At 49.5% G+C, this 27,971-nt stretch overlaps 1 protein-coding gene across 1 annotated transcript in view; it reads left to right on the top strand.

Moving 5' to 3' along the window:
- Window positions 1-3,561: 3,561 nt before the first annotated feature.
- Window positions 3,562-27,971, top strand: part of chd9 (chromodomain helicase DNA binding protein 9) — a gene marked incomplete at its 5' end in the record, with an annotated part of 51,335 nt that continues 26,925 nt past the window's right edge. Inside the window, 16 exons of the mRNA XM_084475873.1 lie at window positions 3,562-3,614; window positions 7,317-7,419; window positions 12,329-12,475; window positions 13,032-13,100; window positions 13,456-13,511; window positions 13,853-13,970; window positions 14,494-14,580; window positions 15,230-15,367; window positions 16,710-16,831; window positions 18,014-18,257; window positions 19,827-20,003; window positions 20,415-20,558; window positions 21,703-21,958; window positions 23,604-23,814; window positions 26,403-26,598; window positions 27,383-27,586. Coding sequence (XP_084331999.1) covers window positions 3,562-3,614; window positions 7,317-7,419; window positions 12,329-12,475; window positions 13,032-13,100; window positions 13,456-13,511; window positions 13,853-13,970; window positions 14,494-14,580; window positions 15,230-15,367; window positions 16,710-16,831; window positions 18,014-18,257; window positions 19,827-20,003; window positions 20,415-20,558; window positions 21,703-21,958; window positions 23,604-23,814; window positions 26,403-26,598; window positions 27,383-27,586 — 2,325 coding nt within the window. The remainder of the gene's footprint in view (window positions 3,615-7,316; window positions 7,420-12,328; window positions 12,476-13,031; window positions 13,101-13,455; window positions 13,512-13,852; window positions 13,971-14,493; window positions 14,581-15,229; window positions 15,368-16,709; window positions 16,832-18,013; window positions 18,258-19,826; window positions 20,004-20,414; window positions 20,559-21,702; window positions 21,959-23,603; window positions 23,815-26,402; window positions 26,599-27,382; window positions 27,587-27,971) is intronic.

Raw genomic sequence — 27,971 nt, 5'->3', positions numbered from 1 at the left:
CAGAAGATGAGTGTATGTTTGTTTTTAGAAAAATCCTTAGAACATTGTTTTATCTGTTCTGTATTTTACCAGATGACTCTTGAGATTTAGACTAATATCAATTCTTTGATTTTGGTATTAGTATAGTTAACTTGAATGCTCATTCAGGAGCTTGACTTTTAAGGTTGATAGCTTGCAGTTTGTGTGAGTGAAATAGCGGTTGCTGAAAGGACAGTTCAAAGTTCAGTTGTATTTACAGCACACCATAAGAATAATCCAGTCCTGATTGCTGGTACAGACAAATGTGTGTGTGTGTGTGTGTGTCGTGAGAAATGTAAAGGTTGCTGCTAGTTTAAGGGAGTCTTGAGACATCTGGCTCACTCAGGTGTCGACGTGGATCTATAGATCTATAGAGGGGCCTCAGGATCCAGGGTAGCCCTCTCGTTTCAGAGTTTGCCTCTTGGCCCTCTCAGCATGGATCTGGCCCTCAGCGCTCTCTTTTGAACTTTTGAGCTACCACTTTGGGTCGGTTCTCGCCGGCTTGTCCAGTTCTACACACAGAGACTATATGCTAGGTTTTACTAACCATGATGGTAAATGGGTCCTTTCCATATTTTTCAAGCATTGCTTCTTGACACCTCATTCATTCCACTGAGCATAAGGGGTCCTTTCACTTTAAGCTAAACCTGTGATTCATTCTTGTCTGTCGATTTTAGCAGAATAATTTTAAGTGTGTACTTGTGTGTGTCACATCTTGTAGCAGAGAAATGCTACCTTGACTCTTGACACTTTCTATGCTCACTTCCTGGAGCGTTTTTTTCTTGCCACATGCTTGGATTTAAGCAACAATGTCACTGAAAGCAATGGAAGAAATAAACTGTATGGTTAGTTTAAGACGGCTGAGCAAATACATTCCCAAGGACAACACAGATTAGCTAATATGCCAGTCCCTTTCTGTAGTTGTACAGAGAAAAAGTACAGCATATCACTAAACCACTTCTCATAAGGATGACCTACTTAGTGTGTGTGTGTGTGTGTGTGTGTGTGTGTGTGTGTGTGTGTGTGTGTGTGTGTGTGTGTGTGTGTGTGTGTGTGTGTGTGTGTGTGTGTGTGTGTGTGTTTCTAGCAGAATGTGGCCTACATGAGGAAAGGAACTCACTCACACACAGAATGGCCCAGTCTTTGGCGCTGGCTTTTGTTTCAATGGCCTTTTCATAACATGCGTTACGTCACACATTCCTGCCATTTTGAAACAAATTTGACTGAAACGGCCCAGAGGCGGTTGAGCTTGGAGGGACAGCAATAGGTCATGACCTGTGTGTACTGCCTAGGGTGATGTTGATCTTCAGTGTTTAGCCTATGTGAAGAACCAGGTTTTGTTTCGCTGATCTTGCAATATTTTCCACAAAGAAGTACAGGTTCTTCTTGTTGGTCGGGTGCCGCTGTCGTTTGTTAACACACACCCGAGTGTAAGCAGACTGAGCTCCAGTCGTTTCATTGAAACGGGTGGAGCTGAACGGTGGAGCCTGGCTGGCCTGCCACTGGTTCCCATGCTACTCTGCATGAGGGCTTTGCTGAGCCTGTTATGTATCAAGACAATGCCAGTTGAACTGCAGATAAAATAAGTCATAAGTAACAATTAAATGGAGGCTGATGTCTTGCTGAAGGTTTGTACATTCCCAGTGAGTTGGCTCTTTTTCTGTTTGTGTTGACTCCCATGTTGGATGGGTGGTGGTGTGTTTTTCTTTTTTGCGTAAGAACGGGATAATTATGATTGCGATGGCCTGGCTCTTGAGTGACCACCAAAGTGTGTGTGTGTGTGTGTGTGTGTGTGTGTGTGTGTGTGTCAGTCCAAGGTTCTCTCATTAAATATGAAAGCGTGGCTGCAGCTAACTGTCTAAGAGAGTCATTACTCCCGACTGGCGCTGTGCTCTTCAAGGATACCCCAGCCTTGTAGTTTCATTTCGGCAAAGGCTTGCGTGTGTTGCTGAGTTTTGTGCGTTTGGAGTGAGATTTTCTTGTGCTGCCAGCGGGCAGCACAAGCAAAGAGAGCATATGCAGGCGGGCTGATCGATAGAACGCCGAAAGTGTTCCTCAAGACTTGTTCACCCCCCCCCCCCCCCCACCTTGAAAAGCGAACGTCCTCCTCCTGTGTTGAGGTGAACAGCGTGTTCCAACCACATTGATGTGATTAGCCTTCCTTCTGGGGGGGGGTACCTTTATTGTGGTCAGCGGCCACACACTAAGAGCTAGCTAAATGCTGTTCTTGCTGATGCTTTTCTCACAGTCATCAAAGGAAATTCAACAACAGAACAAAGAACGCAAGGGAACCACAAGCGTAGCATTTCCTGATGAAACGTGTGCGTTAATGGCGTTCTACTGACATAAGGTCTGTTACGTAAACATGTTTACTCAAACATAGCATAACACAGCTTAGCTGCAGCAAAAGACATTTTTCTTTATATTGTATGGTCTTTTTTTGCCATGTCATTTGTCATTTGCATTACTGGCAAACCTCCCTGCTGAAAAGAAAGGCTTCACTTCGGATATCTTTCCTGCTGTCTGCCCCCTAACCCCTTTCCATTTTTCCCTTCAGTTTTGAATATTAGTTCTTCCCACTATGCTGCAGGCTATGAATGCACCATTTCCTCCAGGCGGCCATGTTGTGAATGTTTAACGGTATAAACCAGTGTTATGTACACTTGGTATTAGAGGGGGATAAAATCTAAACAAAATGGTGCTCATGAGATCAATTACAAGATAGAAAATGGGGGTTTATGTGTAGCATGTGCACTGCAGCATGTAGCTATTCATATCTCAAAGCTCGCCTGCTTTCCTCACATCTAATCTCTCCCTCACTGGCTCATTTGGGGAAAATATGGAAAGCTGTTCCATTAATAATTTTTTTTTCTTTAAAGCCTATCCGGGATATGCATTTGGGTGCAATCAATGATGCAACAACTCGCTAACAATATGACGTGTGTGTGTGTGTGTGTGTGTGTGTGTGTGTGTGCGCGCGTGTGCGTGTGCGCATGTTTTACATGATTGGGTTTTTGAGAACACCCACTCAAAGGTGTCTAATGCATGCACAACGGAGATTGATAGAGTGTGGTGTGAACCCATTCCTTTTCTTTAAAGTCAACCTTAACTGGAGCAGATACCGCACTCGACGCTAACACACTCAAATCCCCTGTGTGGCTGCATGTGCTGTGCTGGTATTTATCCTAACAGAGTGATTTGTTGCTACTCTACCTACTACCACCGGTGGTGCGCTGTGTTGAGGTTGAGATTACAAACCTCCATTCACAAGAAAGGGGGATTTTCTAGCATGGGCTGTTGCCACCGTTGCAATAAGCCCTTCAGGATATGAGAGTGAGACACACACACGCACGCACGCGCGCGCGCGCTCACACACACGCAAACATAAAAACCTGAAGAACACATTTTGACAGTGACCGCACGCTCGCCGCCGCGGAGCTAGGCCTACTCGCAGGCTAGGACCGATTTATCAAAGACGTCTTGAGCGCACACACTCTCCCATTGTCCCTTAACGCACTTGTATGTGCGTCGGGTGACGCAAACATGCGTCACCACCACCAGCAGCACACCGTGTGCTGCCAAGTAGGGCAGGAGCCGTGCCGGGCGGACGCGAACGGCACGCCCCTCTCTCTCTGTTTAACCACAGCAAGCCCGGGCTGGGAATACACCGGCTGACCTGGTGGGTCGTCATCATCGCGCCCCGCGTATAGCGCCACGACGTCGACGGTGTAAACACGTCCACGTTTGGCTCGCGTACGACGGGCTTGGGGCCTGCTGGCCCACCATCCGGTGCACATCACGGTATGCAGATTCTCGCCTTGGCTTAGCGCTTGCGATGCTGAAACGCTGTCGTTTTAATTCACGGCTGCTGGCCCTCGGCTGTACGGCGACTGGAGAGAGAGAGACGCTCTGGCCCCCGCTACGTTCAGCCATCTTTCTAGGTGACACTGTTATCCCGCTATCCCGGACCGCTCCTGCCTAGTCGGTGTACGCCCGGGGAGCGCTCCGCCTCGCGCCGCCTGCCTCGTATATTCGTACGTCTCAGCGCTCCCCGGGGTTTATTGCCTGGCGGAGCGCGCTGTCTGTTGTTCCCGGGTGGTATTATACACAGGATGTGATGTCATTGTAATTACCAGCCCAGCCACCCACACAGACAGATCAGCCCCCCCCCCCCCCCCCCCCCCACCGAGGTTGCCTGGCAACCTAAAGTGTCATCACCAAGAGGATTTGTATGGTCCAATACAATCTGTAGGAGTGCAGGCCTATTCTTCAGGGGTGTCTCCGCATCGATCCTGTGTCGCTGGCTCGCTCTCTCTCTCTTTCTCTGTCGCTCTCTCTCTCTGTCTCTCTCTCTCTCTCTGTCTCTCTCTGTGTCTCTCTCTCTCTATGTGTCTCTGTCTCTCTCTCGCTGTCTGTCTGTCTCTCTCTCGCTTTCTGTCCCTCTCTCTCTTTCTGTCCCTCTTTTCTCTCTCTCTCTCTCTGTCTCTGTCTCTTTCTGTCCATCTCTCGTTTCCCAAGCAGCCATTGTAACTGTCTGGAGATTTAGATCATACATATTGACATCTCTTATTGGCTTTCTTTTGTGTATTTACTTTCAGACTGACAATATAGAGAGAGATGCCTTGCGTCAAAGTAATTGGTTCTTGGTCGGGTGTCACTGTGCAAGAAGTTAATTAGGATGGATGGTCAAGCAGGCAAGGCAGGTTTGCCTGCGTACTACTTTTGAAAAGTCATATTTTAAAACAAAATGTCTTGTAGATTCTCTGCTCTCTGGTGAACTGATCTACCTCTCCAGAGCGGACGCTGTTGGCCGCTCACTGGCTTCCGCTTAAATGAAGTTCAGTGAACACAATGGGGAACGACGGACGGAAGGGTTAGGGTTTTTGTTGTGCTTGTGTCAGGCTGACCTGTAGCTTTCTAGTGACTAATGGACGTGGCGGGCTTAGTGTTCTGAATGCTGAGCACGGTTCACCGTGGTATCAGGGTCCCAAGAAGACAAGCTGCTTGGTACTAGTTGCTGGTGTGTGTGTGTGTGTGTGTGTGTGTGTGTGTGTGTGTGTGTGTGTGTGTGTGTGTGTGTGTGTGTGTGTGTGTGTGTGTGTGTGTGTGTGTGTGTGTGTGTGTGTGTGTGTGTGTGTGATGCTGCAGCGGACCCTGGGTCTGGGGACAGCAGGGCCGGGTGTAAATGATTGATATCAATTGATAAACAAAACGCTAGTTTCTAGCGAGTGTGTTTATTTATCGTGCAATTTATTCGCCACGACAAATCTTCTCCGGAAAATAAATGGTTTTCCAACTGGGGAATGCGGACAGTGTGGATTTGTTTCCCTCTTGCCCATTACGAGGCTGGTGTAACTGACACAAGGTTGGGGAAAATGGTTCCACATAACGCATCATAAATGAATAATGTACAGATAAGGTAATAATTTCAATTGAATCTCATTAGCCCTACCATGGGGTCGCATAATGGCTAGTCTTCTATTTTTTATTCTCTACCTCCCATTTTTTGATTGTATTTCACCTAGATTCCAACTGCCGTCCATTGAAGCTAGCCCCTTCAATGCTATATGCTAGATGCTATCACAGCATACTTTGTTCTAATTCCACAAGCTGGGACCTGGTAAAAGTGACTTGATTACCCTATGCAGAGAGCCTAAGGGTTATATTTGGTTGTGTGTCGTGTTTGCAACACTCAAAAAAATTCCCATTCGGCGGCTATGCTTGCTTGGTGATGAGAGAGTCGTCTAACAAGATGGCATTCATCTGTGCGTTCATCTCTGCTATAGGTGCGGCGTTACTGCGGTTGTGGTTGATGTGCAGCCTTTCACCTTTCACCATAATAAATCATAATGCTTCCTGCTCATATTTTTTTGTTCCAGACCGAGACATGAATGCAAACAAGTTTGCTTCTATACGGGTTAGGTGTAGAATTAGTTTGGATCATTTGCTGATTAAAAATAAAAAGAAATGTGTTCCTACGTGTTCCGGTTTTATATTTTGAAGGTGTGGCCGTACACACTGTTCTTAAGTGTTACTATATTTAACTCTGTCCTTTCTCAAATGTTTGGGTAAAACCTCCTTTTCTCACGCGTTCTCTTCGGCCTGTTGTGGACGCGTGATTGGTCCAATGTGCTTTGTGGCCACTCCCTTTACGTTATTCTCCCTTCATCTCCGTTGTAGTGATGAGCAGAAAGCCCCTGGAAGCTTTTTTAGCAGGGGTGTATCGACGTGTGTTACAAGGCTGCCTTCTGTGGATCCAGAGAGGCATCTCTGGTGGGCCTCCATTAGGCTCCTCAGAGAGGAGTGAGGAGAGAACCGTTTATTTGGTAGCAGATATTGTGTTTGGAACTGACGCGCATCGGATCTCGTGAGCCCAGATATACAGCCACTCTGGGGCTGTTGAAACTGACAGAGCAGACAAATGCATTGACACGACACCTGGGTCTAGACACGTACACACATACACACTCAACACTGCTCTCCTACACGCACACACACACACACACACACATACACTAAACACTGTTGTAGTACACACGCACACATACACACACTAAACACTGCTGTACTACACACATACACACACACACACTAAACACTGTTGTACTACACACACACATACACTAAACACTTCTGTACTACACACACACACACACACACACACACACACACTAAACACTGCTATACTACACATGTACACACACTAAACACTGCTGTACCACACACACACACACACACACACACACACACACACACACACACACACACACACACACTGCTCTACTGCACACATACAAAAACACACCTTAAACACCGGTGTACTACATACAGGAAAGAACAAAACCTCCAGTTTATTTGTCCTACTTGCCTGTATGAATGTGTGACATCCTACCTGCTGGCCCAACTTCCCCAGAGAGTCCTGACTTCTACAGAGTCAACATGCCTCTCATAATACAACAATTGGTCCAAATACGTTTTCGTTGCCAGGCGATGTTTCCTTTTGAAGATGGCATATGGAAATGCATTCTAGAGGAGCGTTGTTTAATTTAAAGGCATCACGGAACATGACACACAATGAATTATTGAATTCCCCCCATTGTGTGTGTGTGTGTGTGTGTGTGTGTGTGTGTGTGTGTTTGTCTTTATGTTTATTTGCTTTGACATAATGAGGTTGAATAATACATTATATTGTTCTTCATATATTGTATAACGTTTTTCAAATTGTATGTCACTAGATGAAGAGAGAACATTATGGAACGGCTCAGGGTTTGAAAGTTTTTGTTTTTTCTCCCCTCCAGGAAAATCGTCATCAAGATCGGAAAGAAGAAGAAACGAAAGCCGGAGTCCTCGGAGGACGACGACGACCCTCCTCAGAGGCACTCCTCCAAAGACGACGACGCGGTGAGACGGGACACACACAAACGCACAAAAACGCACATTCATCCGCGATCCATAATCCATTATAGAGCGGCCACTTCACTGCAGCTGGGCATATTGCTGTCTGACACAACAACATAACAACATCGTTGTTATGATACTATCTCACGCTGGCAGGTATTAAGAGGCTGCTTCATTCTGAGACTGCTAGTCAACCACCACAAACGTTCAGTGGCGGGCAAGTGCTTCCACCTAGACAACAAAAACGACACCCCAAAAGAAGTATCTCTTCCGTTAGAAGAAGTGTTGCATTGTGGGTGTGGCGCTATTATAGTGCCGTGTGGTGGCAGATGTGATAGACAGGTGTGATGGATTCTCCCAACCAATCAGAAGCGGTGATTGGTTGGTTGGTTAGAAATAAGGCGGGAGCCCAGTCACGTCAGTATTCCCACGTTTCACTCATTAAGAGCTGACGAATGGCGATGGCATTCCTAACAAATGACACTGAAATTAATCATCTGAGCTATCGCTTGAAATGATGGCTCTTAGATCATACGGGTGTAGAGCTTACCTAGTGTCAATTATTCAAATAATAATTGAGAGAACTAATGCGTCCTGCTGAGACATATTTCATGTTGTATCTAATTAGCGAACTGAAAACCTTGACGCGCTGAAGCGCCGCGACGGCAATCCAAAAAAAAACCAAGTATTAAAAATCATAACAGGCTGTGTTTACTCTGCGTTCACGCTCTGTCATTAAGCGGTCTTCAGCGGGGGAACGAATGGGACGCTACACGGTCCGAGTCAAGCGGTGTTAACTGAAAACTGAAATACCAAAACAACAGTGTTTAAAGCGCGGCAAAGAGGGAGGCGATAACGGGTCCGGGTCCAGCGTTAACACCCCTTGACTGAGGGGCTGCATATGTGGCCCAGGAGGTAGAGCCAGTCGGCTGGTAACCGGAAGGTTGCTAGTTCGATCCCCGTCTCCTCCTAGCCGAGGTGTCGAGGGGTCTGTCGGTATGTGAACGTGTGCATGAATGGGTGAATGTTATAGGCAATATTGTACAGCGCTTTGAGTGGCCACTGGTTCTGAGTTTGTGTGCGAGGACATTGATGTTCACAAATCAACACGGGCAGTGATTCTGCCCTCAGCCCCCTGGTAGTGGGGGAAGGTATTCTCTGCGTCGGCTGGGCATTCTTGCTGCTCTGTTACGCTGAATTGCACTGAGTTTGTTCCTTACGCTGATGACGTCAAGCGCTTCTGCATGCTCGCCATCAATCAGGGTTTTGTCATTGTTGGAGTATGTGAAAACCGTACATAATCAGACAGAACTGAGCTCTCCACATAGAGAGGCCACACAGGTGTATTCTTTTAAATTCAGGGAAGGCACATTATTTATTTTTGCATTTATTGTTTTTTGTCATATTTGTTGAAATTCTCTTCACTTCCTGACAGCAATCAATAAATCAACTGACACTCTGTATCTGTGTCTGTCGCAGGGCTGTAATGATAGGTACCAATGGCCTGCCTGTCTGTCTTCCTCCCCACCCAGCTACCTGCGTGTACTCGGCCCATGCACTCATTGTCTATGCAGACCTGTTGCTAAAGCTAGCAAGCTAGTCACGTGTTTTGGAGGCGTGGCTTTGGAGCAAGGCCTGAAGGGGGAGGGGGGAGGGGGGCGGGATGTTTTCGGTCGGATACTTTCCACATCTTGCTGACTCTAGTCGGTTTCTCCAAATTACCCCGGCTTTAATGACGGTGTATTATATAAGGTTGTATAAAAGTAGGCTCATTATATAAGGTCAATAATAGCCTATGTTTTCTGTCAAACGGAATGCAGATGCTGACATGTACAGACGCAAACATTGTCCTTTTCCCACAGACTTTAAGCGTGAAAAGGTACTTGTTTGTAGAGGCTCTCTGTAATTTAGCGGCGGCGCTATGCCCCGCCGACAGACAGCTGGGGGGAAACCCCACGTTTCCATTCTCCCTCTCTAAATATTACCATTGGAATGAGCCAAGAACCCACATGTCGCAGGTTGCTTTTTGCAATCCCCGGGCCTGGCTACTCTCTGTTCTCTCTGTTCTCGCCTGGTGTTCTCTGTGTCTTCTCTGTAAGGGCCCGTTAGGGAACCCCTCCGTTGCACTGGTACCGCTCCAACACAGCCTTAGCCCCAGCAGCCTTCCCACTAGCGGTGGGGCTAGTGGGATGGATCTGGCACCTCCAGAGGAATTCCCCTCCGGTTCACCTGCAGGTCATGTGGGTGTCTATCGTCTTAAGCACAGAGGTGTTTGGTTTCTTTCCACCGTCGATGACCGCAGCAGAGGATCACCTGCTCCCCCGGAGCCAACACACCTCCACATTAGGGGCGGCATGTGGCTCGGGCGGTAGAACGGGTTGCTAGTTCGATCCCCAGCTCCTCCTAGCGTGTCGAGGTGTCCCTGAGCATGACACCTCACCCTGACTGCTACCATTTTCTCTTCTACCATTTAGAAGAGCACCTTTACCTCTGTAATACAGCCGACCGACTCAGGTTACACCAAGGATCATGGACTGCTTCTTATTGCTACTGCCACTCTGTATGACAAAGAATCACACCCTGCTGCATATTAAATGTTTGATTATGTCTGTTATTAATGTCGTAGCCTGCTCTCCACACGAAAGAGAGCACTCTGCAAGTTTATAACGTATATGACCGTCGTTAAGGGCGATGGCTGGCATTGATCCGCTGAACCCTCCCGGATGTGCATAAAGGTCTAGCGTCAGCATGCAGGTAGGCTGGTGGTGTGATTGTGTAGGGCGGACACGCCGTCAAATGCTCTTTAATGTATTGAGGATGCAATCCCATGCAGGCAGGCCAGGGTGGAGGACGGAAGGGATTTACTAAGGGATCGCAATGCACTTTTCAAACGGTTATGTCAAATGTGGGGCGCTACCAATGCAAAGTAAATGGACTGCATTTATACAGCGCTTTTCTGACCAGTGCCCACTCAAAGCGCTTAACAATATTCACCCACTCCTGCACACACTCACAGACCGACAGACAGGTGGTGTGAACCATGCAGGGCGACAGCCAGCTCGTCGGGGGGGCAGTGAGGGTGAGGTGTCTCGCTATGGGACACCTTGACCACCTCGGGGAGCCAGGGGATCGAACTAGCAACCTTCCGGTTACCAGACAACCCGCTCTACCTCCTGAGCCACATGCCGCCACAATACTTAGAACCATCTTCCCAGAAAGCTGCAGTCCTGCCACCATTTGCATTTTTTTTCTACACGCATCCGAACAGCACTGTCCCAGGGTAATTATACTTTCCTCTGAAGGGTTTGCGTTTTCTTTGGAAGGAATTAAACCTACACCAAGTGACTGTTGTTGATTAAAAGAAGTGAGCGATCATTATTCACACTCCTAGCTCTGGTGAGCGGCCCGTCTAGTTGGGGAGGATTAATGGCGATGCTCTCTCTGCCTCTCGACTACCAGTCGCCGCTACGCCTCGGTCTGGGTGGGACATAATTATGCCGACAGTATTACACGATTTAGCCTAATTAAAACGGCATGCTGATGGCTCATTTCAGCTTCTGGTATAGCTTTAATCTTTTTAAATGAAACCAAATTCGCTGTGGTTAAACGCCAGGCAAATGGCGGGTTAGTGCTCTAAACCAAGGGCAGCTTTGACCTTAGTCATCGATTTACACGGCAGCTGGCCAGACTGAATCGGGGCCTCCGATGTCATGTGCATGTCTCCGCTCCTCCGGTATCTTGTTCCCTGGATTTGCCTCTACGTCATCCGTTGCTGATGTTGATTTTGGATCTATTCTGTCCTGAGTAGGGCTGTCACGATTCACCGCTGCTCTGTAATTTTATTTGAAATGTTAGCGCCTTTATATAGTCGCTTTTTTGCAGCACTGATAATTTATTCAGATACAAAATGGCTGCTTTAGTTTCCTTAATCCCGCCAAAATGATGAGTGTTGGATTGCATTGACTCATGGTTCTACCACTCACTTCAGGTTTAGCCTGTGTGTGTGTGTGTGTGTGTGTGTGTGTGTGTGTGTGTGTGTGTGTGTGTGTGTGTGTGTGAGACCATGTCTGCTCTTGGTGGACGTGGGACGGGCCATCTTAGGTGTGTGTGTGTGTGTGTGTACACCTCCAAAGGGACGTGGTGCTCTACACCTAATTAAATCAGCTCGCTAGCATTTGTTGTTGATTAACTGCACATTATCATTAGTGGAGGCTTGTGTATCGACGCTGGGTGCAGCATTAGCCCACGCAGACAATCATTACAAAGGCTTGACAGGAAGGCAGAGTGGTGTTGGGGCTCATTTGAAAAGAGCCCCCTGTCGGAGTCGAGGGTTGACGTCTTGCTTTTTGTTTTGGACCCGGATATGACCTGGCTGTTTGTGTGCTGCTGGGTACTGTATCAGACTCGCCCCCCCCCCTACAGCTCAGTTTGGAGCAGCGTATTGAGGTAGTCGCTCCTATGAACCCAAGGGTTAAAGCAAACACTACGAAATGGGACAGAATACGACTTGTGAACCGCTTGTACGGATATTGAAAATGACGAAAATGTACTAAATACAAGTAGTTGACATGACAATTGACTTCCTGTTTATTTATTTTCTGCCAAGATATCTTTACATTTGTGTGCCTCACGTTGGCGGCGATCGTTCACATGGAAGACAAAATGCATTGTGGGATACTTCTTCTACCATACCGAGCTAGCATCTGCTTCCACTCCGTTTGTAGGACCATCTGGAGGTCCGAACGCAGGCTACTGTACTTACTTCCCACTGAAACGGGCTCAGGCCTGGCACCGGCACATTGTGTTCAATGAATAACACACTTCTGGCTCAGAGACTAATCCCCTAGAAGAGCTCTCCGACTCACTTCTTCTGTGGTGTTTTTGTTTCCCCCCCCCCCCCCCCCCCCTGTAGAAGCGTCGCTCCAACCGGCAGGTGAAGAGGAAGAAGTACTCTGAGGAGCTGGAGGCCCGGCTGTCGGACGAGGAGGTGAAGGTCATCGTCAAGGCCAAGAAGACCAACGCTGCGGTGCGTAAAGAGCCAGCGGTCCAGCTCTTTGTGGTGAGTCGCTATGAACCGACAATAAACAAAACACCGTGGATTATGGACGTGTGCTCTGGTCCACGGCGGGAGCCCTGCTGTGTGCAAACGAGAGGCTATTTTTCCAACCCTTCATAATTGTATATTATTGTGTATTTACCCGATTTCTCCCTGCCTAAAAGCAGTTGCTGCTGGCTTAATTTGCAAGACTACTGTTTGTGTGAGGCTTTAAATGGCAAGAGCAATATTTGTAAAAAGCTAAAACCCGCAGGGCATGTTTGAGAGGAATGGACTTTTCAAGCATGTCCTTGGTGATACACGGGGTCCGAATGATAATCCTCTTAAAGAATGAAGAGGGTCACATTCAACACATTCATTTACACACAATTCGGGATTGCCTTCATGGAATCCTGCAGTCTTTTTTTTCATGTCATTGTCAATCCATTCTGCATTCAGTTTCATCACCCTGCTAGTGTTTAGAGCCAAGATGAGCCACCGGTTGACTAAGGCCATTCAGACTCGCATGTTTGGCGTACAGTGAATCTCCTTAAAGTCATGCCTCACATCTTCCCTGCAGGAGAATCCCAGCGAAGAAGACGCAGCCGTGGTCGACAAAGTGATGTCATCACGCATCATCAAGAAAGAGGTAGATCCACACTTCCTCCCCGGCACTCCTCACCCAGAACTGATATCACAGTGGTTCCCCTTTTTGATTTGTGTGCAAATGGCTTTGTACAATTGGTGGGTATTTAGATAAAAAGGGAACTGGGAGAGCAGCATGAATTCAATAAATGATGGCAAGTGACGCGTCGTTGGCAGGCATTTTGATCTGTTGAATTCCAAGCTGATAACTGATGGGTCACTCCGTAACATATTCATGATGGAAGAATGTGATGCCCGTTTGTGAATGTAAATCTATCATGAACCAAGTGCCACAATGGCTATTGAAACAATGTGCAGGACGTGAGGTCTAATGAGTCTTATGTTCTTTCTCTCCAAAGGTCTCTCCTGGGGTTGTGGTGGAAGTGGAGGAGTACTTTGTAAAATACAAAAACTAGTAAGTCACAATTCACCCACCTTGCAGAGACCAAAAAATAGTAACATGCCATGGTGTAATCTGGCAATCTGTCATAAAACCTGATTTTGGCATATTTTCACAGGCACATTACAGTGCCTGTCATTCAGTGCCTGAATTGAACTGTTTTTAAATAACGCATGTGACTCATCTCTCAGTGTGCACTGTTCACAGAAAAAAAAAGCACGATCATTAAACAAAAGAAAATAATAAAAAGGGCCGTGGTGTGATAAGTGGATCCCCCCTGAGAACAGTGCGATGCTGATTTGAAAGGTGTGCTTCAATGGGTTCCATGTCTGTGCTCACCTCCTCGCGGCGCACAGCTCCTACCTGCACTGTGAGTGGGCCACGGAGCAGCAACTGGAGAAGGACAAGAGGATCCAGCAGAAGCTGAAACGCTTCAAGATCAAACAGGCTCAGAGGGCCCTCTTCTTCGCAGACGTAAGCCAGCCGAGCAAGATTTACTGTGTGTGTGTGTGTGTGTGTGGGGGGGGGGGGGGGGTGTTTGTGGGGGGGGGGGGGGGGGGGCCCGTGTGTGACTTGTGTGTGTGTCATTGTTGTTGCCGCCATGTTTGTGTACCAATCATCTGCACAGCGAGATGCTGACTTGGTGAATGTATGTTCACACAATGTATGCTCCCATACATGTGCGTAAGATTACGGACACCCCGAGCAAATGTGTGTATGCGTGTGTTGTGACACAATATGTTTAATGAATTGTGTGTGAAGTCGCTTTGAATATGTGCCAGCATGTACGCACATCTGCGTGCATTTGTTTTTTAAATCTCTGCGTACACACACACTCAATTAAGAGCAGTGAGGTTTGGTTCAGATTCCAGATGGCGAGTGGGAAGCAATTTCTTTTTCAGTTTTTTTTTTTGCTCTAATCTCATCCTCGCTCTCTCGCTCGCTCGCTCACTCACTCTCTCTCTCTCCCCTCCACCCGCTCTCTTGTCACGCACAGATGGAGGAGGATCCCTTCAACCCTGACTACGTGGAGGTAGACCGGGTGCTGGAGGTGTCCTACTGTGAGGACAAGGACACAGGGGAGGCAAGTGCACGACGTGTTTTATCTGTCTATGAGACGACTGCTGAGCTGAACACATTTTATTGTACCATTAAACGTGTGTGTGTGTGTGTGTGTGTGTGTGTGTGTGTGTGTGTGTGTGTGTGTGTGTGTGTGTGTGTGTGTGTGTGTGTGTGTGTGTGTGTGTGTGTGTGTGTGTGTGTGTGTGTGTGTGTGTGCATGCTATCTTCCTCCTTCATATTCTTGTGTGTGCGTGTCGTTCACAAATGCGTTGTAATCTAAGAGGCCCTGCGCTGGGCTTCCTCTCAGCTCCGGGCAGTGGCCTGCACCCCGGGGCCTCGGTGTCACCATGTCCCTGTGCTCTGCCTGCACCCCGGGGCCTCGGTGTCACCATGTCCCTGTGCTCTGCCTGCACCCCGGGCCTCGGTGTCACCATGTCCCTGTGCTCTGCCTGCACCCGCGGCCTCGGTGTCACCATGTCCCTGTGCTCTGCCTGCACCCCGGGGCCTCGGTGTCACCATGTCCCTGTGCTCTGCCTGCACCCCGGGCCTCGGTGTCACCATGTCCCTGTGCTCTGCCTGCACCCCGGGGCCTCGGTGTCACCATGTCCCTGTGCTCTGCCTGCACCCCGGGGCCTCGGTGTCACCATGTCCCTGTGCTCTGCCCGCCCCAGGACCTGGTCTACTACCTGGTGAAGTGGTGCTCCCTGCCCTACGAGGACAGCACCTGGGAGCTCAAGGCCGACGTGGAGCAGGGCAAGATCGAGGAGTTTGAGCAGCTGCAGGCCATCAAGGCCGACCTGCGACGGGTGGTAAGGGACACACACACGCACGCACGCAGGCGCGGGTGCAGGCGCGCGCACACACACACACATGCACACACAGCAACACACACACTAGGTGTGTAACAATACGTGAAAGTCACGATTCGGTATGTTCTTCGGTTTTTAAGTCACGGTTCGGTATGTTTTTCGGTACAGCAGGGTTAAAAGAAACCAAACAATACAAGAAAATAATAGTACAAAAAAAAAAGATTGGGTACGCACCGAACTGAAACGTGCATCAAACCGTTAGACCCATACCGAAAAATGTCGGTACGAATACATGTATCGTTACACCCCTAACACACACACACACACACACACACACACACACACACACACACACACACACACACACACACACACACACACACACACACATTCAACCACACACGCATACAACCGCACGTGCACACACACACAAACATGCACGTTGACACTCACATACTCACACACACACACACACACACACACACACATTCAACCACACACGCATACAACCGCACGTGCACACACACACAAACATGCACGTTGACACTCACATACTCACACACACTCACGCTCATATACACAGGAAAACCACTACTCTCACACACATATGCTTCCTTTCCCAGGGATTCAACTCTTGGCTTTTACCAAATGTGATAATTCCCCAAAAGTAAAAAGAAATTCATTCAATTCTCTTTGTATCCGCTTCCTCACCTGCTTAGTTTCTCTCATTGTGTAATTGTTCCCAGCTGTCATCGGGCTCTGTTTCTGAATCTATTCCCGTTTTTATTCTCTTACTTAGTCTCCATTACACGTGCCTCTGGCAACAGCTACTTATTATTATGCATGCAATCCTAGAATCCTTGAACGCTTTCTGGTACGAGAATACTAGAATGAACACGCAGCCGCTCAGATGATCTGGGAACTAAAAGTGCTAGCCTGATTATGCTAACTGTTATGCTAATTATAAGGCTCATTATAATGCTTTCTGGTCCCAGGTCTTGCCTCACCAGGGTCTTACAGTTTGAATAAAGTTTAAATAGATTTCCATCTATTATTATATTATTATTATTCCTCCTGGTCTTTTATTTGCTTTGCCTTCTTGGTCTATCAACCTATTAATGTTATTGACAGGTTTCTTGCTGAGCTATTTATGACCTGCACCAAACTGTGTACAATATAACCATCAACTTGGATCGTTTCTATTACATTTAGCATCAATGATGATGGAAACACTTAAAAAACAAGACCAAAAAAAGAAAGCAGCCACCATCGTGCATATGAACCGATGTTGGCCATGTGGGGACCGGCCCTTAATGACTGTGATGGTGTCTCTCTCTCACAGGAGCGTCCCCCAGCCAACCTGTGGAAGAAGAGGGATCAGTCCAGACAGTACCGCAACGGAAACAGCCTCAGGGACTATCAGCTGGAGGGGGTGAACTGGCTCCTCTTCAACTGGTACAACAGGTCAGCTATACGTGCGCGCACACGCAGTTTGCAGGACTCCAGACGGTACTATTGCATCTTCAGTATATGTATGAAGACACCGATGGGAGAGAGACGCACGCACGAGCGCACACACACGCGCACGTGCACACACACGCGCGCAGCGTCGCCACACAGACGGGCCCTGCTTCTCACTCATCTCCGATCTCTTCTACCTCATGTCTGCGTGTGTCTATCCCTCGTGTGCTCCCGTTCCACGTAAGGAGAGGAAACTCCTCAATTCAGCCCGATTCAGCATGCGTCATTTCACGCGTGGTGGCCGTTCCCTAAAGGCATGACGTCATCCGTGACGTCATGGATGACGTCATGCCGTTTAGGTACAGCCATGACATGTCTGTAGCAAAGTGTGTGTGTGTGCGCGCCCGCTCCTCGTTATTCGCCGGGCCCTAACCGATGAATAATGAATGTGGTTTCCCCCTCGCCGCTGAGCGAGAGATTCATCCGCCGCTGCGCTCCAGGCAAATAATGCCCAGATGAGGTCGATCACGGCTGCACCGTGGCCCGCCGACACGGGCACGGCTGCTTTGCATTTGTGTGTGTGTGTGTGTGTGTGTGTGTTTGTGTGAGCGTGTGAGAATATGCCCACGCAGAGGGATTTATCAGGACTAAAGAGCTTCTTAGTGGGCCGGTGGGAATAGCCGCACATTGTAATTAGCCTCCAGACCTTACACCCCCACCCACTGGACAACCCAATGGATGTCTCTCCCCGGACACACACACACACACACACACACACACACACACACACACACACACACACCCCGCCAGGAACATTGAGTTTCAACAGCTTGTCTCTCCTCTCCGTTCTCTCTGTTATTACTTCTGACACTTTGGTTTATGTGCCTGTTGTTGTTGTGTTTTGTTCCTTAAAACAATCTCTCTCGCCCGGTATTCCCTCGGCTCCCGTTTCCTGTATCTTTAGTAGGTCAGGATAACGCTCTGTTCTCCTGCGCCTTCAAGCGGTTTTCCTAAATGTCGTATTATAGTGTCAACCGTGTTCTGCGTGCGGGCAAATTACGGGATTAGCCTGCACACACAAAACACTGTGGGGATGCTTTTTATTATTTGATCCGGTTTTCCTTGTTCCACGTTTTTTGGGCTGGTTCCTCCGTCGGTTCTAACGGTCCAATCCCCTCGCCCCAGACGGAACTGCATCCTGGCGGACGAGATGGGCCTGGGGAAGACCATCCAGTCCATCACCTACCTGGAGGAGATGCACCGCGTGGGCGTCCGGGGGCCCTTCCTCATCATCGCCCCGCTCTCCACCATCGCCAACTGGGAGCGCGAGTTCCGCACCTGGACGCAGCACAACGTCATTGTGTACCACGGCAGCATGATCAGCCGGCAGATGCTGCAGCAGTACGAGATGTACTTCAGGGACACGCAGGTAAACCTGGAGACCGGGCCTGGACCCTCACCTGGAGCCGGCCGACGGCCGGGGGACTCCCTGCCATCTGGCCTGTCTCTCTCTCTGGCCTGTCTCTCTCTCTGGCCTGTCTCTCTTTCCTATCTCTCTCTCTGAACTGTCTCTTTCTGGCCTGTCTCTCTCTCTCTCTGGCCTGTCTCTCTCTCTGGCCTGTCTCTCTCTCTGGCCTGTCTCTCTCTCTGGCCTGTCTGTCTTTCCTATCTCTCTCTGAACTGTCTCTTTCTGGCCTGTCTCTCTCTCTGGCCTGTCTCTCTCTCTGGCCTGTCTCTCTCCCTGGCCTGTCTCTCTCTGGCCTGTCTCTCTCTCTGGCCTGTCTGTCTCTCTAGCCTGTCTCTCTCTCTGAACTCTCTCTCTGGCCTTACTCTCTCTGGCCTGTCTCTCTGTCTGGCCTGTCTCTCTCTTTGGCCTGGCTCTCTTTGGCCTGGCTCTCTTTGGCCTGTCTCTCTCTCTGGCCTGTCTCTCTGAACTGTCTCTCTGAACTGTCTCTCTGGCCTGTCACTCTGTCCTGTCTCTCTCTGGCCTGTCTCTCTCGCTGGCCTGTCTCTCTCTCTGGCCTGTCTCTCTCTCTCTAAGAGGGCTGTGGGGTTTGTGGTAAGGGGGGAGGGGGGAGGTGATGCAGTGTCTAGGGCAACTAGTCCAGGGAGGCGAAGCATCGGAGCGCGTCTAGGAAGGTGTGGATACGCACACCACTCTTCCCTGGGAGTAGTAGTCTGTGGATCACAGAGGCCCCCCGCGTGGCTGACAGTCCGCCGGCTGTGTAGGCGGCCGGGCGCATGCGCTTCATGGCAGAGAGCGACCCACGCGAGCGCCCGCTGTGAGGCTCTGTGGCAGGGAGCTGCTGGGAGCGTTTAAATATCCAGACGTACTGTAGGAGCGGCGAGTGGGAGGGAGAACGGAACAGATCAGCCATCAGGCCGGCCTCCCAGGCAGCCTCTGATGTCACCGCCGCCTCTCTCCTCCTCCTCCTCCCCCTCCGTCTCCTCCTCCTCCTCCTCCACATCTTAAGAGGAAGGTCTTCTCTGTCAGCGGCGATGTGGCAGATCAGAGCACCGCTACCACTTCCAGTCTGCCTGAGGGGAAGGGGGGTGGGCTGACGGAGTTCTTTCGATGACAACTGTTGTCAAGGCGATAGCTATGTGTAGAAAGCGAGGGGAACGGAGGAAGTGCAGTGGATAACAAGTCACCGCGTGTTGCCACACAAACCTTTAGCCTCTTTTGCATGCCTGCACACACTGCATATTTGATCTTTTATCTATCTATCTACTGATCTACTGGTGTTGATGAAGTGGAACCGGGAGAAGCTTGCCTTGATAATAATTAGCATCTATGGAGATATCGTTAGGCATGGTATGGTCTAGTATGTGAAATGGGTGTGTGCATTGCGAGACTTTAGCTTAAAGGTGAGAGATTTATTTTGTGGTCATGCTCACGTGAAGGCGGTCTGCCTGTGTTGATCGTTGCCACAATCCCCTGTTTTTGCCGCGACTGTTTTGGTTTCAAGAAATGACCGTCGTAAAACGTTGTGTCCAGGGTCGAGTGGTGAGGGGCGCCTACAAGTTCCAGGCGGTCATCACGACGTTCGAGATGATCCTGGGGGGCTGCTCGGAGCTCAACGCCATCGACTGGCGCTGCGTCATCATCGACGAGGCCCACCGCCTCAAGAACAAGAACTGCAAGCTGCTGGAGGGCTTCAAGCTCATGAACCTGGTATGCACTCGCTCAGTCACTCAGTCACGCACTCACTCACCAACTCACCCACTCACTCACTCACTGCCCACAATGCATGACAACCATGGATGAATGAGTTGCAAAGAATTTGAGCATGCACTAGAAATCCTTCTAGTCAGTTTCAGTCCATCATTTAATTATTGCTAAATATTGATAGAATTACATATTGGCATATGCGTTACATATGCATTTACATAATACACGTTTGAGCACAAATGCGTATCTTCGGTCACGTCGAGACGCTTTCTCTTCTCGGAATAAACCGTTGAACACTTTGCTGCTCTAATTGTTCACCCTCACGGTAGCTGTATTCATTAGGCCGGAAAGTGATTCAGGAGCGGTGGTTACCCGTCTCGGTGTTGACACACGATGCCCGATGTCCCTGTGCAGGAGCATATAGTTCTGCTGACCGGGACTCCTCTGCAGAACACCGTGGAAGAACTGTTCAGCCTGCTGCACTTCCTGGAACCCGCGCGCTTCCCCTCCGAGAACACCTTCATGCAGGAGTTTGGAGACCTGAAGACAGAGGAGCAGGTAACCAAGCTTCAAGGATCACATCACGTTTTTTTGGGGAATTCTTACTGGGCGTCATGTGGCTCAGGAGGTAGAGTGGGTCGGCTGGTAACCGGAAGGTTGCTCGTTCGATCCCTGGCTCCTCCTAGCTAGAGTCTCGAGGTGTCCCTGAGCAAGACGCCTCACCCTGACTGCTCCTGACGGGCTGGCTGTCGCCTTGCGTGGCTGACACCGCTGTCGGTGTGTGAATGGGTGAATGTGTGTGAGTGGCCGCCGGTTAGAAAAGCGCTGTATGAATGCAGTCCATTTACTGCCACAACAGCACCACTGGTGAAAGGGAGCATTGCAATCTGGCTTTTCCCTGATTCAAATGAGGACTTGGGTTCTACCCCTTGCTAGGAGACAACTCTTGGCACGAATTTGACGTGGGAGAAAAATTGTCAATTGCACTAATCTGTGTGATGGCTGTGTGAGCCATGACGGATTACGCTCCCTTCTAACAATCAGTTTCATTTACAGTCTGCATTTGCATCGTCAGTCTCTTTTAGAAATGTCACGGTGACACACACAATTACAGGATTGTGTCTTTGTCTGCTGCTATAATATGCAACCAGATTAGTCTCTTTAGACACAGCTGGAGTCATCGGGGGGTCAGCCATGTTTGTTTTTTTTCATCCTCCCCAACTGGTGTTTTTTGTTGCGTTCCAACATCAATACCCCTCTTCTGCAGATGGAACCATTTTAAGTGGCTCCTTTTCTTTATCTGGGTCACACTGAAATCACACACAGGGATTTAGAAACCTAACCTACACAGGAACTCACAGATGGTAGGCGCACTCGCACACACACACACTCAGAGGCCGACATATGGTGGACAAATTTCCACCGTCCAAGATACAAAACCACAAACTGGTTCCAGAAAGCCGTTTCATTTCATTTTTTTCTTCTTCTGTATCCTTTAATTCCTGCTGGCTTTTGCGGAAAGCCAACCCGATCTCTCAGTATCTCTCTTGATTGGATAAAGTGGGAAGAGGATACCAGAAAGAAATGATTCTTTATTGCTGAGCACAGGGACTGTGAGACCCCTCTCACTGAACTCAGCGCTGCCGTTGCTCTGGACTTACGCCGCGTCTCCTCTCCACCCCCCTCCTCCCCCCCCCCCCAGGTCCAGAAGCTCCAGGCCATCCTCAAGCCCATGATGCTGCGGCGTCTCAAGGAGGACGTGGAGAAGAAGCTGGCCCCCAAGGAGGAGACCATCGTGGAGGTGGAGCTCACCAACATCCAGAAGAAGTACTACCGCGCCATCCTGGAGAAGAACTTCTCGTTCCTGGCCAAGGGCGTGGGCCAGTCCAACGTGCCCAACCTGGTCAACACCATGATGGAGCTCAGGAAGTGCTGCAACCACCCCTACCTCATCAAAGGTACGCACGCCTCTCGGGGCCTGCTCCTCTTTTCTTACCCCCCCCCCCCCGCTGTTAGCCAATACAAGCCCTGTGGAGATCTGCCCTGCCCCGTGTCATAGTGACATCACAAGTGGGCGTGTCCATCTGGATGTATGAATGATGGATCTAGATGATAACCTCTATGGCGGCTGCTTCTGTGCCATTGAATAGCAGCACGGTCGTCAACATGGCCTCGATATCGGCAATATCTAAATATAGCTGCCATTTCGGTTGGAGTCGCCCATGTGTGAATTTGGCCGATTTCTTTACCCAAGTATAGTTTTTGATCAGTTTGATCCGCGGCAGATTCCCAAAGATCAGATGTGGTTTTGATTATTGGTGATGTAAGTACTGGACAGGAAGTGGAACTGAGGTGGAGGAAGGAGCTAGGGGAGGAAGGAGGAGCTTGGGGAGGAAGGAGGAGCTAGGAGTGGAAGGAGCTAGCTGGTGGACGGGGCTAGGGGAGGAAGGGGCTAGCTGGTGGACGGGGCTAGGGGAGGAAGGTGCTAGGGGAGGAAGGAGCTAGCTGGTGGACGGGGCTAGGGGAGGAAGGTGCTAGGGGAGGAAGGGGCTAGCTGGTGGACGGGGCTAGGGGAGGAAGGTGCTAGGGGAGGAAGGAGCTAGCTGGTGGACGGGGCTAGGGGAGGAAGGGGCTAGGGGAGGAAGGAGCTAGCGGTGGAAGGGGCTAGCTGGTGGACGCTACGGCGCTACTGTTCACTTCCAGTTCCGACCTTGACTGGCCCCGTCTCTCTTCAGTCCTTTTAGCTCACTAGGTGTATTACTGATGTACGCTGGTGCGCTACCACTTACTCTCTAAATTGTCCTTGAGCGTGATACCGCCTCCATTCAGCGCCGAGGCCTTTTATTTCCCTACAATGGCGTACTCTCCGCACACCAGCCTTTCTGCAGAGAGGAGAGATGTGGCCAGGCTGATGTTAGAAATTCTTTCACCCTCTCGCCTCGAGGAAAGCTTGGCGGACTCGCATGCATAGTCGGTTACTATCACCACATCCAGTGAATTATTCATGGGATGAATAAGACAATAATGATACGATAATGATGCTTTGATTTTTAGTGAAACAACCAAACTACATATCAAGAGGTTGTAGCGGAGGTAGTGGTAAAGAAACACCACTGACCACCAGGGAGGGAAAAATAATCGATCCTTCAATGCATCACGATTCTCTCTAGAACGATTCTGTCTCGATGTAGATAAGTTAATAATCTGAATTCATTTTTTTTTTTATTCAATTTGTTCGCCTGCTGCAACATTCTGTTTGCCTGCTGCAGAGCGCTACAGAAAACTCTCCTTTCTGCCTGCGGGTTCTCTGCACAGAGAACCGACTATCTAATATAAAATATTGGATAAGGTAATTCTTCTGTTGATTGTCTTTAATGATCATAACAAAAGTAGGAAGTGATTAGCAAACCCTGAGGAGCAAACTGAGATGTAGATATATTTTTGAAAATCACGCATGGAAATGTACATAAAAAAAATTGCATTGCATTGAGATGCATCGATAATCGTTGACCTCTGAATCTGAATCGAATCGTGAGGTGCCAAGAGATTCCCACCCCTACTGACCACGTTCATGTCTTTGTCCCCCCCCCCCCCCCACCCCAGGAGCAGAGGAGAAGATCCTGGAGGACTTCAGGGAGGTGTACAGTCCCACGGCCATGGACTTCCACCTCCAGGCCATGGTGCAGTCGGCCGGCAAGCTGGTGCTCATCGACAAGCTGCTGCCCAAGATGAAGGCGGGCGGCCACAAGGTCCTCATCTTCTCCCAGATGGTCCGTTGCCTGGACATCCTGGAGGACTACCTCATCCAGAGACGGTGAGTTAGAGCTAGTCAGTTGGTTAGTGAGCTGGTTAGTTAGACTACTTCATCCAGAGGAGGTGAGGGCCCCTGCCGTGGCCCAGCTAGTCAGTTGGTTAGTGAGCTGGTTAGTCAGTTGGTTTGTTAGTTAGTCAGTTGGTTAGTCGGAGGTCGGAGGTGAAATTATTTTGCACAAAACTGCACACAACGAGGAAAACCAACGATACACCTTAGTCACATCCTCCTGCAGCGGCACTGGACAGTAACAGTACATAAAGTGTGACACAGCAGCACATAGTAGTGACCGCATGAGGAGAGGCGTCATCGTTCCCTCAGCCCGCCTGTTCAGGGCTGCAGTGACGGCTGGTACAAACCAGTCTGCAAATGCATCTCGGTTCCAAAGGTTTATGTGTCGCAGAGACAAAAAACGCATAAAATAAGTGCTCTCATTGATTAATTCGGTGTACTTAGACCAAACCATATACCGGTGTCATGGTTCAGCCGCAACCATTACATCCAAATCCAATGCACCAGAATCAAGATTTGAGAACTGTTTCCAAAGGACGCATGTCCTCCCGTCCGGCTGTCAATCAGCGTCATCTCCGGCCGGCAGAAACGTCACTCGGATTCCCCAGAGAGGATTTGTCACCACCGTGTCCACGTCATCCGTTTTTTTTTTCCTCTCTTCTTTTTTTTCTCTTGTGTTTTTTCACAAGCCGACACTTTTCCGTCTGGCGTTTGCTTACCGCTGCACTGTGAATATTAAGCCCACCCCCTTCGCCCCCCCTTTTTTATTAGATTTTGTCTGATTGAAAAGAAACACTTAATCCTGCCTGCAGGGTTCCCCCGGTGAGGGGAGAGCGGGGAGGCATTTAGCGCAGGCTGAGACGCAACGCTGCCCATTACCGGCAAATAATCAAGCAGGGCCAGATGAACGCTGCACAGGGGCCCGCTCTTATGTGTGCCTCTCTTCCACTCGGGTACACCCCGTCATTTAGTCTTAATGGAGTCTGCCACCGGTGGACTTTCTCTCTTTTGTTGGGTTGAGGGGGGGGGGTTCCGGGAACACATGGCGGAGTGAGATAAACAAAATACATTGAAAAGGAAAAATAAAGTAAACAAGGGGAAGTGTGTTCTGTGTGTATCTGTTAGAGATTGATTTCCCCGGAGAGGTTTCAACCTCGTGTTGCTCCTGAGGAAATATACCGAAACTCGACGTAACAGGCAGTTAATCCATGCTCCTAGCCCAGGAAGTATCTCACTTAACTGTCCGGGTATGATGAGCTCTCTTTAAAGCTGACAGTGTTAATGGATTAAAGTGGATACCTGACTTTTATGCGGCTTGGCAGGGACTGAAATGGTGTTTATTAGGAGTTATTTCGGGGGCCTATTGAACTGTCAGCCGGACATCACATGGCACGGTTAACTGTTGGGCTGGTTACCTCTTCACAGAATCACTGGAATGATGAAAAAAAAAAGGGCGATAACGTCACTGGGAACTTAAGGGAAATGTGCTCTCCAGAAATATTCATAGCACTCGTCGTACAGAATGTACACGTAATATATCATGAAACAGGTTTCCTAGAAAATCACATACATATGATTTAGAATGAATAATAATAATAATCAGACTTTCTTGAACACTCTGTACCTATCAAATTGCAATAATTTGCAGTCCGTACTAAGCCTCTCCATCTATGCGTGTGTGTGTGTGTGTGTGTGTGTGTGTGTGTGTGTGTGTGTGTGTGTGTGTGTGTGTGTGTGTGTGTGTGTGTGTGTGTGTGTGTTCTTTCTCTGTGTGCGCGTGCCAGACATTTAGCCAGGCATTCACAAAATGGGTCACTGTAGAGTCAAAAAGGTCAGCTGTGGGTCATGCAAATATAATTAGTTTTGTCTCCGTTATTTCCCTCCATCTTCCCCCCCCCCCCCCCCCCCCATTCGCGCTAAACCTCCAGCACAAGGTTTTATAAATGCACACGGCGCACTGGGTTCAACAGCAGGTTATTTCCCCCCCTCACTCCTCCTCCCATCACTGCCCTGCCAGAGAGGGCAGAACCAGACAGAGAGGGAGTCCCTTCAGGGAAACGGAGAGGGAGGGAAGGAGAGGGAGGGAGATAGACAGAGGAAGGAGAATAAAAGAAGGAGAGACAGTGGGGGAGAGAGAGGGAGGGAGAGAGGAAGAGAGAGAGAGATAAAGGCCCAAAGAAAATGGAGGGACAAGGCCATCTCAACAAAGATGCAATGGCCTTGTCTGAGCCGGGAATTTGAAAAGGAAGAGGAAGGCGGTGGATGCTGGAGTGTCGAGTCCTTTTCCAGGGGATTGTTTGCGATGTCAGCGGCGTGTCAGCCTGGCTGGCAGCAGTTCTGCGTCTGGCTTTTGTGAACGAGCGTGCGTCACTTCGCCCTTCGCTAAAACGCTTTCCCTACGCATTTTGACATTTTGTTTGACACGCCACATTTAGTGTCAATATTTGCATCTTACTGCAATTAAATGCAAAACACAATCACTGCATATGGCGCAAAAACATAGGGCTTTATTTGTGTGTGCTTCCAACCGTGTCGTAACCACCACGTCGCGGGTGCTCTCCCTCTGGTCCTCATCGCAGGTACCTGTACGAGCGCATCGACGGACGCGTGCGGGGGAACATGCGGCAGGCGGCCATCGACCGCTTCAGCAAGCCGGACTCGGACCGCTTCGTGTTCCTGCTGTGCACGCGGGCGGGGGGGCTGGGCATCAACCTCACGGCCGCCGACACCTGCATCATCTTCGACTCGGACTGGAACCCCCAGAACGACCTGCAGGTAACCACACCTTACTCCTCCTCCTCAGTGTGCTCCACACCTCACTCCTCCTCCTCAGTGTCCTCCACACCTCACTCCTCCTCCTCAGTGTCCTCCTCACCTCACTCCTCCTCCTCAGTGTCCTCCACACCTCACTCCTGTCTACACGCCTTCTCCTCCTCACCTCACTCCTCCTCAGTGTCCTCCACGCCTTCTCCTCCTCACCTCACTCCTCCTCAGTGTCCTCCACACCTCACTCCTCCTCAGTGTCCTCCACGCCTTCTCCTCCTCACCTCACTCCTCCTCGGTGTCCTCCACGCCTTCTCCTCCTCACCTCACTCCTCCTCGGTGTGCTACACGCCGTCTGCTCCCCTCGTGTCTCACCGCGAGGCCGCGATAGTGAACGAGGTGGAAGCCAAAGACACACGGGTGTGTGGCTGTGACGAGCAGGCGGCTAATTACAACTGTCCAAACACGTTGTACTTGTGTTCCATCGATGCTAATGGAAATCCTCCGCTGGGATTCCGTGTTCACGGAATCGAGTCGTGAATGGATCAAGGAATTGCTCCGTAATATCGCTCACTTATGTCCTATTTGTAAATGTGTCGCGTCGAATTGCCATTTTTTGAGCGGATGAATCCTGATTTAGTCGTTGCATTGCGGTTTGCAGTTGGTTAGTCAAGCTTTATTTATAGCCTTTAACTCTACTTAGGTAAGTCTAGGTTTAACCTATGCCCTTTAGATTTGCGGCATCGGCTCAGTCCTAATAGCGCGCCTCCTAACCCTGCTGCGATTCTGCTTCCAGGCTCAGGCTCGCTGCCACCGCATCGGGCAGAACAAGGCGGTGAAGGTGTACCGCCTGATCACCAGGAACTCGTACGAGCGGGAGATGTTCGACCGGGCCAGCCTGAAGCTGGGCCTGGACAAGGCCGTGCTGCAGAGCATGAGCGGCCGCGAGAACAGCCTGGGCGCCGGAGGGGGGCCGGGGGGAGGAGCCGGAGGAGGAGGGGTGAGTGACCCGGTCTAGTATGTTCTGCAACAGTGGTTCTCAAATGGGGGTACGCGTACCCCTAGGGGTACTTTGGAGTACTGCAGGGGGGTACTCAATTCTGTATTTTTTAGATGGTTGAAAATGTAATTCTGAAAACGAGGAGAAATGTCGTCTGAATATATTTCTAGAATATATTTGGATGAGATTCACCTCTGCTGCTCTGACCCTCCCCTGGCATTGTGCTTCTTTTGTGGGGTGAAATCAGCCAACAGGTGCATGGAGCACATGCCCATGTTTCTCACTAAATTAAAACCCCTTTAATATTCATGTTTACACTTTTTTTTATTTTTTATTTTGTGCCGGTGAAGCGGGTACTCGGCTGAAAAAAATATCTTGGAGGGGG

The sequence above is a fragment of the Micromesistius poutassou genome (assembly GCF_964030765.1).
Source record: "Micromesistius poutassou genome assembly, chromosome: 12".
NCBI lineage: Eukaryota > Metazoa > Chordata > Actinopteri > Gadiformes > Gadidae > Micromesistius > Micromesistius poutassou.
This window is presented reverse-complemented; position numbering and strand designations above follow the sequence as displayed.